Here is a 16,471-nt window from a genome sequence, read left to right as displayed (position 1 = left end):
TAAGCAGGTTTTGAATTTTTTTTTGGTGGCAAATGACATGAATTGACACCCTTGGGAGAGAGAGAGAGAGAGAGAGAGAGAGAGAGAGAGACAAAGAGATGAAGAGAGAGCAAGAAAGCTAGAGATGAACGGGAAGATTTGGGATGTGGAAAGATGGAGGCACAGCCGGAGCGTGTGGGATGAACAGGAGGGCGAGAGAGGAAAAGGAGCCAGTGGAGAGAAATAGAGAGCGAGAGAGAGAGAGAGAGAGGTGGGGGGTAGACGGCATGCCGATGTTCCCGCGGCACCCTTGGGTGGTGTTCGCCATGCGGTGTGTGTGCGTGCGTGCGTGTGTGTGTGTGATGGAGATGAGTAATGGCCTCTGACGTACATGTCTCTCTCTTGTCTCGTCCTCCATCCGTTTCATCATTACATGCCATCAATCTCTCCATCTCTCAATCTCCCTGTCAAGCTCCCTCTGTTCTCCCTCTGTCTCCGCTTCCATCGCCCTCTTCTTTCTTTTTCTCTTCCTCTCTTTTTCCCCTCCTCCTCCTCGCTCGCTTCTCCCCTGCTCTCTTCTCTTTCCTCCTTTGTCTTTTCTTCTCTACTTCTCTATTGTGCATCGGCTGCAAAGTCCTGGGAGGTTTAACTCTTTCACGCCACCGTGAACTAACTCCCCTCCCTTCCTCTTCCCCTCTCTCTCTCTCTCTCTCTCTCTCTTCCTCTCTCTCTATCTCTCTATCGCTCTCTCACCCGCCTCCCTTCCCTCTCCTGCGCACCCAGTGCTGAAGCATTGCTCTGTTTCTCACCTGAGCCCCAGTTTAATTTCACTGTGAGAGCCATGCTCACTCACACACACACTCACTCAATCATTCACTCACCTAACACATGCGCACACACAGACACGCTAACTCAAACACACACACACACACACACTCAAAAGGAGCTGTCAAGAGTAATGGTGTTTAGTGTAATTCACTGTACCGCCGTTGTAGCCTCTGCTTTCTCAATAGGAATCATTACAGAGATTACATAATGGGGGTAATTTTTCTTCCGCCGTATACAGCACTATGATGGCAGTACAAAGTGTTTTGGAGGCAGGAAAAACCCTGTTAGCTATAGCGAAGAAGTAAATGGGTCTGCTCCAGCCCAGCTAAATCAGCGGCCGTTAGCCTCCCTCCCCTCGCTTCAAATCCATGCCTATTACTCTTAACAAACCAGCATGGATCCGGGGGTATCGATTTGTTGGCTGGGGCACGCTATCTTTGTTCGCACACACACACATGCGCGCAGAAGAGGGAAAGACGCGCACGTGTAGGTGCCGAGATTCTTGCACACGTATACCGCCGCATCTGTTTCTCATCTCCGTGCACTTCTGTCCGCCCTTTTTTTTTGTTCCCCTTCGCCCAAAGGCCCCATCAGACCCGCCAACCGCCCCACACACACACACACACACACACACACACACACACACCCTGTCCCATCCACCCCCCCACACACACACACTCCACCCCACCTGCCAGCAGTGTTGGCGTAGCAAAGGTTTGGTCATAGTCACCCGTTACAGTAACATTATTACTTTTCCCATTAAAGGGGAAACCCACCCAAAAAAAAACAAAAAACAGCAGCCTCAATAGACCAGAATGCAATGCGGCCACAAGACATGTTTTGAGTAAGGGGTGAGACTCTGAGGGTTGTCGCACGGCATTCTGGGAAACGTAGTAAATCACTAACTGAAGTAGAAGTAGACGAGGCAGGTTGAGGGAAAAGTGGGCTCACCAAAAAAATAAATCACAACACACATAACAAATACGTAACAAATTTTTGTTCCCGGGGAGTACGGAGCGATTTATAACATCACTTTTGAAATGAGCGACGAATATTAAGTAATATGCTAATTTTCGTGGAGTAAGGAGCCCGACGCCGCCTGCCAGGTTCCGGTGTGATGGAGTAATTGACTCTCCACAGTGTTGCTCCTAGGTCATTACCTCCCTAGTGATGGCACATGTGTTCTCTAATTGCTCTGACATCATCCGTGTTGGACGCACACACACACACACACACACACACTTCAGTCCCTCTCCCGGCTCCACAGATGTGCTGGGAGCAGGCTGCCAATATTGTATTTACATTAAGTGTGTGTAATTTGATAGACCCTGAGAAGAAGTTCGCTCCTGCATCAATAAGGCTGCACAGGTGTCTAACCTTGACTCCTCGCCCAGCATGGCTATTCATAGGCCATTAATTAGAGCAGGATTCTGCTAATTAACACACAGGCATAGTCTCTCTCTCACACACACACACACACACACACACACACACACTCACTTCTTCCCTCTGCACTCCACTCTCTTCACGTTTGAGTTCCGTTTAATGCGCCCTGTTTGATTTGCCCTACTAAAGTAATGAGTTTGGAAAGCAGACAAAAATTCTGAAGTGTGTTTTGGAGGAGCCTCGGGATAATTTGAAGTCCTGGGGCTGGGTGTAGAAGTGCGCTCGCTCGCTTACACCCACACTGCCACACACTCGCACACACACGCGCGGAAACACACACGTCTGGTTTGTCTAGTGTATTATATGTATATTTTCACAGCGGAGCGAGAGGTTTTTACGCATTTTAAATGTTCTTCACAGGAGCCAAACAAAACAAAGTCATAGAAAATGACAAGGAAAAAAAATCCACAGATGTCTAGATAGTCTTTTATTCAAAAAATAGTGCCATTTGTGTTTTGACCCGCATTAAGCAGTCATTACTTATTCACAGTAGTCTCGTTATCTCCGCACAGGACCTTTATATTACATATTTTAAGTAATCAGGCCAAAGTCGTCAACACCACAGTCAGTGGCACGGTGTTTTCCCAAATCACTGAGGGGAAGGAGGAAGGAGGAATGAAGGTTAACCTGCATCCAGCCTCATAAAATGCTCAATATTTGTTTGCTAAAACACGTGACCTGGACGAATAATTTGTAAAGGTGCACCGGTATCAATTTTTCAGATTTCATTCAAGTATTTTGTATTTTCAAGTGTCAATCCAAGTACTACTCAATTTACAGTCATTCATTCAGTCAGCCTAGTATTGTCCAATTATTAAACAATTACAGGAATAATTGCATCAAATATAATATTAATTTGATAAAATTATGCACTAACCATTGTATAACAAACCTCAAGCAGAACATGAATAATGATAAATGAAACACAACAAAAAAATAGACTGCATAACATAGGCTAGAAGTATATCGTTTTTCTTTTTTGCACACTGGTCATGCAGCTTATTGATTGAAACTCAAAAACAGCTTATAGGTAAACAGATAAAAACAGCTATTCAGAATAGGCTGACAGATAAAGCACGGTGCAGTAAGTCAGGCCTAATAAAAGACAATGGCATTTAACCTTCATATACAAAGCAAGAAATACAAGCGAACAGAGTCCAGTCGCACTACATGACACCTGTAACCTCAGAGGAAACCGCTACAAATTGTAAAAATTTCAAAAACAAATGATGATTGGCGGGGGCCGGATCCAGGCCGGAGGCAGGTGGAGACGGGAAGGGAATGCGATGCAGATGAGCCTTCCTCCTCCTCCTCCTCCTCCTCTTCAGCATTCCACCCTCATCCCGAACCGATAGAAACTCTGTGGCGTCTGCTGAGGAGGGAGGGAGAGGAGGCAGACGAAACAGGGGATGGAGTGAGAAAAAGTAGACGATGGGTGAGGGCCCAGCAGTGGGGCGAAAGAGGGAGAGAGAGAGAGACAGAGAGAGAGATGCTTCATTAAACATTTAGAGGGATGGAGAGAGGCGAGCAGACAGGCCCCCCCTCTCCATTTCTCTGCTCTTACTGTTCGGGAGATAGGAGATTGAATACAGGGCTGACTGTGCACCGAAATACACCTGCGTAGGCGCGTGCGTGCGTGTGTGTGTGTGTGTGTGTGTGTGTGTACATGTGTGTGTTTTCCACGGGTTAACGCCGCCAGCTGCCGCACCGAAATCCCCCTGCTTGTCCCACAGGTCTAGATAATGGCTTGGAAATGTAGCAGCGTGACCCTAAATATAGCAACCTCAGTCATGCCGTAACACCGTGCTTAATCCCTATATCACAACACACACACACACACACACACACACGCAAAACACACAGACAAGAGTAATGTAATTCCAAGGTTAGCCAATGGAATTACGCGTTAGTCGAGTTTACCCGCAGTGTATCTACCCTCTCGGAGTGTATTTACCCTTGTACACACCTCTGTGTATTGTCCCATTTAGCATGGTTCTCACTCATGCATCCTAATGGCCCCGGAGAGCCGGCGAGTCTCCGCTGTCTGTTATTAGCGAGCACTACAGATCAATGGGCTCCGGGACGGGCGGCGCTAGCCTGTTAGCGCGTCCCCATTCAGAGGCGCTGAGCCGTGGCTAACTCCGCGGCTAAAGCATTCGCTAGTACAAAGTCTCCAATGGGGCGAGGCGCACCTGTACCCACCCCGCTTATCCACAAGTACAGCTATACTGTGTTGTTGTTATTCTGGGTGTCGGTGGAGAGGTCTTTAGCGTCCCGTGATGGTCTGAATGCAGTTTCACAGGCTTTTTCCACTCCGATAAGAATAAAAGTCTGGCTGGAAATGCTGAAAACCTGAAATTTCTTTTTCAATTTAAAGAGCTTCGGTGTAAAAATGTTTGTATTGGCCCTCAAAAAGCCATATCAGTCACTCCGTATCGGTCAAACCAGGCTTGATAGGTCAGTGTTTGTGTCCAAGGTATCATAGAGATGCTGTGCACTATGTAGACACACACACACACACACAGACACATACACGCATAATCAAGCAATTTCTCCCCCCCTCTCTCTCTCTCCACTCCATCAGCATATGGTTCCCTCCTCAGAGAGACTGTTGAACAGACTGATCCAGGTTTGATTTTGCTCTGGGGGTCCTGACCCGGGACGGCAGGATGGGAGGGAGGAGGGGGGGGGGGGGGGGGGGGCGAAGGAGAGGAAAGGAGAGGAAAGGAGAGGAGAGGAGGAGAGGCTTTCTCTTCAAACAGCTGTCAGCATCAACTCTCTCTCCTCCTATTGACTGGCCTGATGCTGCTGTCTGGATTGTTACTGTTAGTCTCCTGCTCCCTTGAACACACACACTTCAACTGCACGTGTGTGTGTGTGTGTGTGTAGGTGTGTGTGTGTGTGTGTGCGTGCGTCTGCCGAAACATACAACCATATTGAGCCATCTGTTCCAGTACTAATTGGTATGCATGACAATGTTTTTCCAGCCCATAAAACCTAATGAAAATGAACACCCCCCCCCGCCCTAATATCCCTTAATGCTATCACCCACTCTCTGCCCCGCACACACCCCCCTCCCCCCTCCCCCCCACCCCACACACACACACACACACCCCTCCCCCCTCCCCCCCACCCCACACACACACACACACACCCCTTCAGAACATTATATGCATAATTACGGAATAGTGGGCATTAGCTGCCGCTCTCCTAGTGGCTTTCCCAGTCAGGGAAGCATGTCCGGAGATGGGAGATGCCCCAATTGTTCTCTTTGGAAATCTGTTCCCCTTTTTCACCCCCCCGCCCCCCCCTTATATAATTGGCTGAGAGTGTGATTTTATTTTATGGAGTAAAGCTCTTGGAAAAGGCAGCGGCGCAATGTGCAATTGATTTCCTCCCTAATGCTGACGGCACGCTTAAGGAATCGGACAAGCAGAGGGAGAGAGAGAGAGAGGGGGATGAGAGGGTGGAGAGAGAGAAGGAAGGAGAAATGGATGAATGAGAGAGACAGAATCGTTATTCGCATGGGGTTATATTAGTAAGCAAAATGCAAGGTTTGCGCTGAAAATGTGTTCAAAATATTCCTCCGTTGATTCCACTACTGCCTCCGCTTTTCATGAAAGGAGGATAGAAATTGTGCTTCTAGAAGGAGGAGAAGAAAAATAAACCAAGCGCCAAACACAAACTACGGCTGAAATTTCCTAGAGTTTGAAATATGATGTAATTTCCACTCTATGTTTTACTTTACAAATCACTAAAATCACCAAAGATTTTCCGCAATTCTTTCCAAATCGCTGGACGTCCCGCAGGTAATACCCATCCCGTGCGAATGGGGCTAAAGAGGAATGGTGGAGCGAGGAATGCGAGGGAAGACAAGTGGCAGGAAGCGAGAGAAAAGAGGGGATGAGAGAAAGCGAGAAGAGCGGCTCGGGCTTGGCAAAGCGAGCCTTAATCCACACATGAATCACAGTAGGGGAAACGTTGGATGGCAGCCCGGGTCGCTGAGTGCAGTGCCTGTGTGTGTGTGTGTGAGACGCCACACTGGAGAATGCGAGAGTGTGTTGCACACGTGGACGAAATACCCTGGTTGTACTTTGTGTTTAAGGGAGCGTGAGAACATGAACAAACACACACACACACACACATACACACACGGTCGCAAACACCCTCAACCCGCAAGAAAATGATCTACGAGGGAAATTACAGTACGTACAAGAGCTTACAGATGTGTCCTCGCAGGGAAAACTAACATGTCAGCATTGGTCTTTTTCATGTGCGATTCGACCACACACACACACACACACACACACAGAATGCTGCGCCTCCCATGCCAGCCAATAAATAGGTTTCCTCCGGCTGTCTGTCTCGACCGTGCTCAACTTTACCTCTTTGGCTCCTAGCAACTCCCCCCCTTCACTACTACTACTTCCTCTCTGTCTCTCTCTGTGTGTGTGTGTGTGTGTGTGTGTGTGTAGCGCAGCCACAGTGGTGTCTTGCCTGTCCTCGCCACAGGAACACTTTGAGCGCCCCCTCCGAGAACGACGCGCTCACAATTCGTCCGATACATGTGTTTTCCAGTATGGGTTTTTTTTTTATTTTACTGGCGTCCTATATATGAATACAAAAGCCTTGCCAGATGCTAATAGAGGTGTTACGCACGCTTTTGTAACCTTTTGCGAACAGCGCAAAGTCGGACTCACAATGGGACATAATTGCACCGCGACGGCCGCTGGAGCCAGTACAACAAAATGCACTGGTGTTGTTAAATCAGCGAGAGTTTGTAAGCTGGCAGCCGGCCGCCTTCTCTCTCTCTCTCTCTCTCTCTCTTTCTCTCTCTCTCTCTCTCTCTCTGCCCTTATTATGCCATTTTCTGTCTCTGTACTCTTGTCGCTTTCTTGCTCCGCCGTCCCCTTCGGAGATGTCACGACCGATGCGCGTGGACACACTGGGGGGATTTATTGTTCAAGCCGGGCACAGCGGTGGAGGTGTGACATGCTATAGCGCCTACGATTTGCTGTAACACACACACACACACACACACACACACACACGCACATTCAAAGGACGCTCCAGAGAGCTCCTGTTTTTTGGACCGGTGTCCCAAAACGAAATGTGGAGGCTGGCGGAATTGAACCGGTACCCATCTGATATGATCCGACCCCCCACCCCACCTCACCTCACCTCACCCCACCTCACCCCCCACTGGCCCCTTTCTTCTGCGCAGCGGACCGAGCGCTGTTGGCCTGTTTTGTGGAGAAGCATTAGTCAAATGGGCCATCATCCCCGTCGGCTAGTCAGATGATGACTTTTGGCAGAATGCAGCCGCAGCGCCATGCCAGACAATCAGAGCCATTGCCATTTCATCACACAATCGCGCCTAGACACACACACGCGCGCGCGCACACACGCACAGACACAGACACACACCACAAACAAGCTGTTTCTCATTAAGCCCGCAAACATGAGCGATTGAGTGAGTGCAATAGGAGGTGATGAAGGAAGAGAGAGGGAGAGAGAGAGCTGAAGGCTTTTCCACCGTGAGATAAGGAAGAGAGTTGGAAGAGAAGAGGAGAATCGGAGAGTGTGTGTGTGTGTGTGTGTGTGTGTGTGTGTGTGTGTGTGTGGAGGGGCAGTGGGGTTGGGCAGGGGACGGTATGACACAGACACACCACAAACCTAGCAAACACGATCCTGTGTGTGTGTGTGTGTGTGTGTGTGTGTGTTTCCGAGCGCTGTCAACAACCAAAGAGACACCCGCCCACCCAACACCCAGTACCCCCACCCATCCCCATCTCTATCCCCATCCCCTGCCACCCCCACCCCCCTAGCCCTCCGACACTGCTGTTCCCATAGCAACAAGATTTTGGGGAGAGAGCGCCTGGGACCGGATGGAGGGGTAGAGCGGGAGGTGGAGGGGGGTTATGGTGAAGGAGAAGAGAGGGAGTGCGCTAAAGATTAGGGTGGCACTTCGCTGCTGCCGCTGCTGGGATTTGACCAATCTGGTGTTGAGGCTTTAAGACGCTCTAATTCCTTCCCTCTTTCCTTCTCTCTCTCTCTCTCTCTCTCACGTTCACACACACACACATAGAAACTCTAGGTCAGGCTTACGTGAGCTAGAAAGCATCATTTTCGGGAGGTAATTCTAGGAACCGCACTGTAGATGGAAGAAGTATCGTTCTTATACATTCTCTAATTGGGATAATTTCTAGTGAATTAAAGAGAAACTAAACCCCAAACCCAAATCTGTGTAAAGCCTGACATCTAATGGTAAAAAGCATGCTAGTGAAATTGCCATCTGCTATTGGCTGATCTTCAGTGCCAGGTGATGTCACCTTCTGTAGAGTACAACAGGTGGTGACATCACCCGGCACCAAAGATCAGCCAATAGCAGATGGCAATTTCACTAGCATGCTTTTTACCATTAGATGTCAGGCTTTACAGAGATGTGAGTTTGGTGTTAAGTTACTCTTTAAATATTAGTGAAATTAAACGATTCCTTATTTGCTGGGGCCCCCTTGGAACCCACTCAAGGACCCTAAGGCGGACCCAGGACCGCATTTTGAGAACTGAACTAAGAGACAACATAGAGAGACTTGTAGAGGTGACAGAAGAACCTATAGGCTATAATGAATGAAGATGAGTGAAACAATGTGGAAATGTGAAAATAGATTCTGCTGCTCATGCACCATCGTTTGAGCAATGCAATTAAAGGTATTTCATACGGCAAAAACATAAGCCAGGGTGCGGGGTGTTTTGAAATGCATGTGTATACGAAGCTCGTTTGTTTTCTATCTCGAAAAAGGCGTCGCCCCTGGTGCTTTCAATATACATTTCAAGCGTTTCACCGGATCAGAAGGTCTCCATTCCAAAGGGCTTAGCTGGATTAGCGAGGTACGACTGTAGATAGCGCTGTTCTGCGGTTCACAGTTCAACTCCGCTGTCGGTGTGACTCACTCCAACCGGATCTCCTGTTCTTCACCTCGCTGATTTCTCAAGGCTCTCGAGAATACATGCAATGCGAGCCTGGTATGTTTGCGTGTGTGTGTTTGTGTGTGGGCGACTGCAATAAGTAATACTCGGGGTCAACTTTCTTTTTGCAACTTTTCTATTTTCTATGTTTACACACGCACACACTTGCTTTCAGTGGGCCTCATTCATCAAGGAACATGCAAATTTTGAAAAAGTGAAGTATTTTGTTTATTACAACTATACAGTTTCTCCTTTTTTTACACTGGTCAGACAACTTATTGACGGACAACAGAATATATAATAATATATAAAAACAGCTTATTCAGAATAGGTTAACAGATAAAGAACGGTGCAGTAGGTTAGGCCTAATGAAACAGAATGGGATTTAACCTAGAAAGCCAAAGCTCCTCTTGCTGCTATGCCTAGGAACTTCACAAATATCATTTTAGCATTGTCAGGAGACATTTTTCCTGCTGCTGGAAAAGTTTTATATTGTCATTAACTGCCAATATCATTAAAGTATCCATATCAGGACAGCTTTATTTGCCACTGATCCCAGTACAGCTCTGCATCTCTAACATGACGGTTTATTCCTGAGGAAATAGTTTGGGCCCTTTCAATGTTTTTATACATGCAGAAAAATATGAGACATGAGAAATGAGCAAAATGAAGCCCATTTCGCTTATAACCGTGTGTGTCTTGCGTCGGTGTATCCTCTTCGCACCGTGTGTGTGTGTGTGTGTGTGTGTTCTCCAGTGTGTAGGTGTGTATGTGTCTCTTCTCATTAGCGGGCGGTGGCGTTCGGTAGCTCGTTAGTACGGCGCTAGCTGAGCGTCGGGGCACCGGTGCAGCTTCATTAGCTGCTGTGACATTTATCTGATCGTTTCCCCGCGTCGCATGCGCTGCCACGTTGCCATGGCAACCGCAAATGCATATACACACACACACACATATATATATATAAAGGCAATCGCACGCACACACACAGACACAGTCCCAGTTCTTCGATTGGCCACATTGTCCACAGATGCTGGCTCCATCAAAGCTCTGCAGAGAAAGTATCTATACATCTATGGAGCGGGCGATAATGAACATATGAAACGCGCTGTATATATATATATTCCAAGGTGGGTGGAAAATTGCTCATCGTAAAGTTCAAGTGACTCACAGGTGATATCACACTCCCTCGTTTGGCTCAAACCGGGCCCACGGGAGCCAGTTCACCGGTGAGGCGGTTATAGAAAATCCAAAAGGTTTTTCTAAGAAATTCAGCACATTTTGTTTGAGTCACTAATCCGCCTCGCACCACCGCTAACCAAATCACTTATAGATAATTCAGTGGGATTCGGAAAAGAAAAAAAAAAGAGTTGTGCTTCTTATGATGTGTTGTGGCGAAGTTGCTAATCTGGTTTACAGTTCGATACAGCAGTCACGCTGTCATAGGAAGAAGTGCAAGCCTATGAAATGCATTTTGTGCGTGTGTGTATGTGTCTAGATGTATATGTATGTGTGTGTGCATGTGTGTGCGCGCAAGTGTGTGTATGTATCAATGTGAACTTGTGTATGCGTGTTTGTGTATGTGTGTTAGTGCATTTTACGTAATGTATGTACCTAGGTGTGTATATGTGTTTGTGTGCATGCGTGTATGTGTCTCTGTATGTGTGTGTGCCTGTGCCTGTATGTGACTAGGTGTGAGTGGATGTGTCTAGGTGTATACGTGTGTGTGAACATGTTGGTACATGTGTCTGAGTGTCTAAGTGTGTGTGTGGGTGTGGGTGTGGGTGTGTGTGAGCTGACCTTGGTCGCCCCGCTCCCTCGGGGGGGAACTGATGTTTCTCACTCTGGTTGTCAACAAGATTAGTTCCCCCGTGGGACCGTTACACACCCCGCAAACACGCTGCCAATGAGAAGAAGTGTGTGACAGCTCAGCCCCTCCACGAACCCCACTGAAGGGTGTGTGTGTGTGTGTGTGTGTGAGGGGTATATGTTGTGTGTGTGTGCTGCGATTGAGGGGTGTGGGAGTCAGAGAGGATGTGTGTTTTAGAGCAGAAACAGAAGGGAAAAACAGCAGGGGGATCAACTCAGCCAGCCCGAACTGTAGTGTGTGTGTGTGTGTGTGTGTGTGTGTGTGTGTGTGTGTGTGTGTGTGTGTGTGTGAGCGCGCCTGTTTCCGAGGGAGACCATGCTGAGCTCTGAGCTGTGCTTACTCCTAGACCTGGCTCATCTGCATCCGTCTCCTCCCTCTCTTATCCGCTCGCTCTCTCCCTCTCTCGTTCTCCCCCTGCCTCTCTCGCCCGCTCGCTTTCTTTCCCCCCCTCTGTCTGTTTGTACCACATTCCTATCTGGCCGCCTGTTGGACCTGAAGTCTCCAGCTGTGTACAAGGCGGATAGAGGGAATAGCTAGCGGTTAATGTAGTCCAGGTAGCTCATCGCCATTCCGTTTGCTCTTCATCAGCAAAACCCGGCGGGCTTTCCTTGTTGTTTTTATCGGTAAAACACTCTGTATAGATTTCGGTCTTTTTTTTAATTCATCAACTAATAAAGCATCAGTCGATAAGCGCTAATGGAGGTCTGAGGTGTGAGTGTAAGGTTGGAGCTTCAGTACAGAACCAGCAAACTTGTAGATGCTGAATAAATAAGATGTTAAATAAAAAACAAAATGTAAGGCCAACTAATCAAGTTGCATGTTGATACATTTTTGCATTTTTTTCAAATGGTGTCCAGAGGTATTGCATGTCATATTGTAAAAGCAATCATCAGCAATAAGGTTCCACTGTCAATATCATGCAGCTGTAGACGGGATAAATGAGGTTGCTGTCAAATGTGTGTGTAAGGTGTGGGAATAGCAGCCCTCAGCAGCTGCTTGAAAGACCCAACCAAGCACCGGTTTGCAGTCTGGCTGAGTACACACACACACACACACACACACACACACACACACACTCTCTCACACTCACACAAACTGTAGATCAGCCCTCAGTCATGGCCCTGTGCTGCAGGGAGACTGGAGTGATGGAAGCAATAGTTAAGCCATTAAGGCAAACAATTGGCTCCAATTGAGAGAGAGAGGGAGAGAGAGAGAGAGAGAGAAGAAGAGGGAATGAGGGAGGAAGGAGGGGAAGAGGGAGGGAGATGGAGAGGCTATGGCAGGAGTGGATCCACTCAACGACTTAATCCGAGCCCCAGGACACTCTCCTGCTGAGCTTACACACACACGTACACACACACACACACACACACACACACTACAGCTCTCCCCGCCTGCAATAACACCTTGTCAGTCTTGGCTGCAGGGGCGATGGAAAGAAGCGCTCATTCCTTTGTACCGAGGAGAGTCACCTTCTTCCAACCAAGTCCGGACAAGATGAAACACACAATCTACACAGAGGCAGCTTCGTAACCGCTCATAAGCCTTATGGCCGGTGGAGTGGCTGGTGGAAAGCGATTCGCGGGGCTCTTGGCAGGCAAGAGTGAATGGGGGGAGGGAGGAGGGGGGGGGGGGGGGGTACAGGGCGTACAGTGTCCTGGATGAGGGAGGGCGCTATTGGAATGGCCTCCGCTGACACCAGCTATTGTATCTCCTCCCCGTGGACTCGTTCAATACCCACAGGCCTCGGCGCAAACGGCCAACAATGAGCGATTGTCTCCCGCTATTCTCCCTCGCAAACACATCAGCTTTGTGTGTGTGTGTGTGTGTGTGTGTGTGTCAGAAGGCGTAGGGATGGACGTGCTGCAGGCGTCCAGTCCGAACCCAGGGACCGGCTTGTTCGTCTCGTTGGTCTCGGCGTCCGCGCTTTATGTGCCTGAACATCGGCGCCGCGTCAGCCGGTGATAGGGGCAGTAACTCCTGCAACCCGGCACCCCCCCCCCCCATCCCCCACCGGGCCCCCCCTCAGGCGCAGGGGGCCCCCCCCCCTCCCGCGATTTATTGGACAGCTTAGCGAGGAGTGGTCGCTGCCCCGAGGACCGTTAACGCGGGCTTGCCTCGTTGACTCCTTCTCCGGCTCCGGCGTTTTATTTGACATGTCCTTTAAGTCCTTTAAAGAATTGGGCGTTTCTGCCGAGCGCCTCGGCTCTTTCTGCAAAAGATGGATGGCCCGCGTTCAAAGGTCTGGATGTGTTTTTTTTCCCCCCTCCCTCCCTCCCAGTCTTTCTCCATATCTCTCCATTCCCTCCCTCCCTCCTGCTCTCCCTTTCTCCCCCTCTTTCTCTCCCTCTCGCTGAGCTTTATAGGGTGGTATTAGTGTTGTCAGCTAACCAAGGCAGGGATTTGGCTTTGTTTTGTTTTTGCCTCTTAAGATAATGCTCTCTCGCTCTCCTGCCGAGAATAACAAAAGGGAAAGTAGAGCAATAAAACAGCACAGCCATCGACTTTGGTTTCATTAAGTTGGTTTTCAGCCATCTTAAATGGACCACAGGCCTTGATGGCAGCAGTGTGTGTGTGTGTGTGTGTTTGTGCGCGTCCTTATACTGTGTTTGTGGACGGCTATCCTCAAACGCAGTCACGCTTTAGCCTTGTGTGCGCCGAGGTCCCATTCTCATCTCCATCGGGCCTCGCTGTTGAAAGCATTTAGTTCCCTTTATTCATCCAAAAAAAAAAAAAAAAGACGGCGTAGCGCGAGTTAACATTCCAAACACGAGGACAGACGAGTGTGTTTTGCGCAGATAAGTGTTGTAGGTCGGAATTGAAAAGGGTGAAAACACTTCACCTCTGTTTAATATGCATTCCAGATGTGAACGCATAACCAGTCCGCACTGCTTGTCAGCATCTGTGGCCTGTTAGTGGGCCTGAAGGTTTACTGTACTGGTTTTCAGCTCCACACTTCAGGCTAATCCCCTACACACAAGCCCGCATTAACACCCTGCATGCTGCTTATTCAACGCTCGTTTATGCATGCAAACATGTACAAACACTCACACGCAAGCATGCGGCATGGCATGCTGTACATACATTTTTTAAACGCTCCCTCTCCTCTCGATAGTTATTCATATCAACAGCGACATTGGCAGCAGATGTAACACTGCAATGTGATATTTTGTTAGAAAAACACTGCAAAAGCATATGGATTCACGCTATATGCTGCTTATGTGGGCGTGCTGTGCAATAACAATAACTCTGTTCAGCTCAGTCATGCAGTGTGGATTTACAGCATCCCGAACAGATACATCACTACATCCTTGCTGTTAAAATATATTATACACATTTAGGGTCAGATCAATATATCAGTTTGTCGATATATTGGGTCGATATTGTCGGTCTATAAATTCTGCAGTGAAACCTGCCATAAGGAGCTGCTAACCCATCTAAAAGAATTTCATTAGTCTGGCTTTCAATGGAGAATTTTAGTGTCCCATGATGGACTAAATGCTGTTTCAGAGGCTTTTCCACCTTGGTAAGAATACAATTCTGGGCAGCAACACTGAATCTGTGTCATTTTTGTTATCATTTTAGCATGAAATGTGTCAAATTTAAAAGTACTACATGTAGCCGAGAAGCCTGGCATCCTCTTCCAGCCTCTACTCTGCATTTTACATTGTGTCCCACTGGGTCGGATTTGGAGGGAAATCTGCTGGATTGCTTTACGGCACAGAACAGGAAGATGGCCGCTGTTCTTCCAGAGCAAACAGAGCTAAAGCTTTCAGAGTTTCTGGCGATGACAGATGGTGGAAGCCAATGGAAAAATCACTTCAACATGTTTATCCTCTTCAGTAAAGCCAAAGAGAAAACCTTTGACTGAGGTAGCAATTTGGGACAGGAAGCAATAGGACATGTGGTTTATGGGACATGTGGTCTTAATTTTGAGAAACACTACTGGTATGAGATGGTGTCATTGGTTTGCAGTAATTCATATCGGTCGAATGCATTTCACACTGATTTCTAACCCCTTGGCGCTCCTTGTCGTGTCTTCCCAACAGTAACGGCACGGCCGGTAAGATGAACGGGGCGTTGGAGCACTCGGACCAGCCGGACCCGGACGCCATCAAGATGTTCGTGGGCCAGATCCCGCGGTCCTGGTCGGAGAAGGAGCTGAAAGAGCTGTTCGAGCCGTACGGAGCCGTCTACCAGATCAACATCCTCCGAGACCGCAGCCAGAACCCTCCACAGAGCAAAGGTACACACACACACACACACACACACACACACACACACACACACAAACATACAGTATGCAAATGTACACACATATGGACACACACACAGATACATAAATAGACACACACACACATGGACCCAGATGCACATGTACATACATACAGACAAGCACACAATGATACACATATATGGACGGACCTCTATAGACACACACACACACACACATATGCAAACGTACACCCAGATACACACATAGATACATATATAGACACACATACACGCACACATACAGACAAGCACACAGTGATAGACATATATAGACAGACATCTATAGACACACACACACACACACACACAGACATATGCAAATGTACACCCAGATACACACACATAGACACACACATAAATACATATTTAGACAGACACACACACACACACACACAGACCCAGATACTCATGTACACACATACAGACAAGCACACAATAATGGACATATATAGACGGAAATAGACACACACACACACACACACACACACACACAAACACACATAAAAATATTCATACCCAGATATACATATGCACACATATAGATATGAACACATGCACATATATAGATATACACAGTGACAGATATGCACACACACACACACACACACACACACACACACACACACAGTCTGGCTGGGTGGGCCATCCTGCCTAGTTAATAGAAGAAGAAAAGCTGATGTATGTGCGAAATGACACAAACAAACACACATTTCGTGCACCATTTGAAGACAAAGACTCGCCCCGCCAGACTTATACAGTCAATTGTGCAAACCCGCTTGATTTGCAGCTATTTTCTCCCATTCCCTTTTTTTTTCTTTGATGAATTCGTCAAGTGTGAGAACAAACAATAGAGACAGCAGCGGCGAACAGGCAGACAATAGCGCTGCCATATTAACAGGCATCAACCGGAGTGGGGGCTGATGACACTCCAGATGAAACAGAGGGGAGTGGGAGGATGGAGGGAAGAGAGGGAAAAAGAGAGAGAGAGAGAGAGAGAGAGAGAGAGAGAGAGAGAGAGAGCTATGAAAGCTATGTTTCCATCCAGCTGTCAAGCAAATGTGGAGAGAACTTTTGAAACGTCGCACGAAACAAAATGCGAATTAGCGG

At 47.9% G+C, this 16,471-nt stretch overlaps 1 protein-coding gene across 2 annotated transcripts in view; it reads left to right on the top strand.

The window, feature by feature from the left end:
- Positions 1 to 16,471, top strand: part of celf2 (cugbp, Elav-like family member 2) — a 159,036-nt gene that overhangs the window by 85,175 nt on the left and 57,390 nt on the right. For both annotated transcript variants that reach the window (XM_078281992.1, XM_078281991.1), the window contains exon 3: positions 15,139 to 15,335. In XM_078281992.1, coding sequence (XP_078138118.1) covers positions 15,139 to 15,335 — 197 coding nt within the window. The remainder of the gene's footprint in view (positions 1 to 15,138; positions 15,336 to 16,471) is intronic.

Source organism: Centroberyx gerrardi, chromosome 24, assembly GCF_048128805.1.
Source record: "Centroberyx gerrardi isolate f3 chromosome 24, fCenGer3.hap1.cur.20231027, whole genome shotgun sequence".
In the NCBI taxonomy this organism is placed as follows: Eukaryota; Metazoa; Chordata; class Actinopteri; order Beryciformes; family Berycidae; genus Centroberyx; species Centroberyx gerrardi.
The sequence above is the reverse complement of the archived record's forward strand: the minus strand, read 5'-3'. Positions and strand labels throughout refer to the sequence as shown.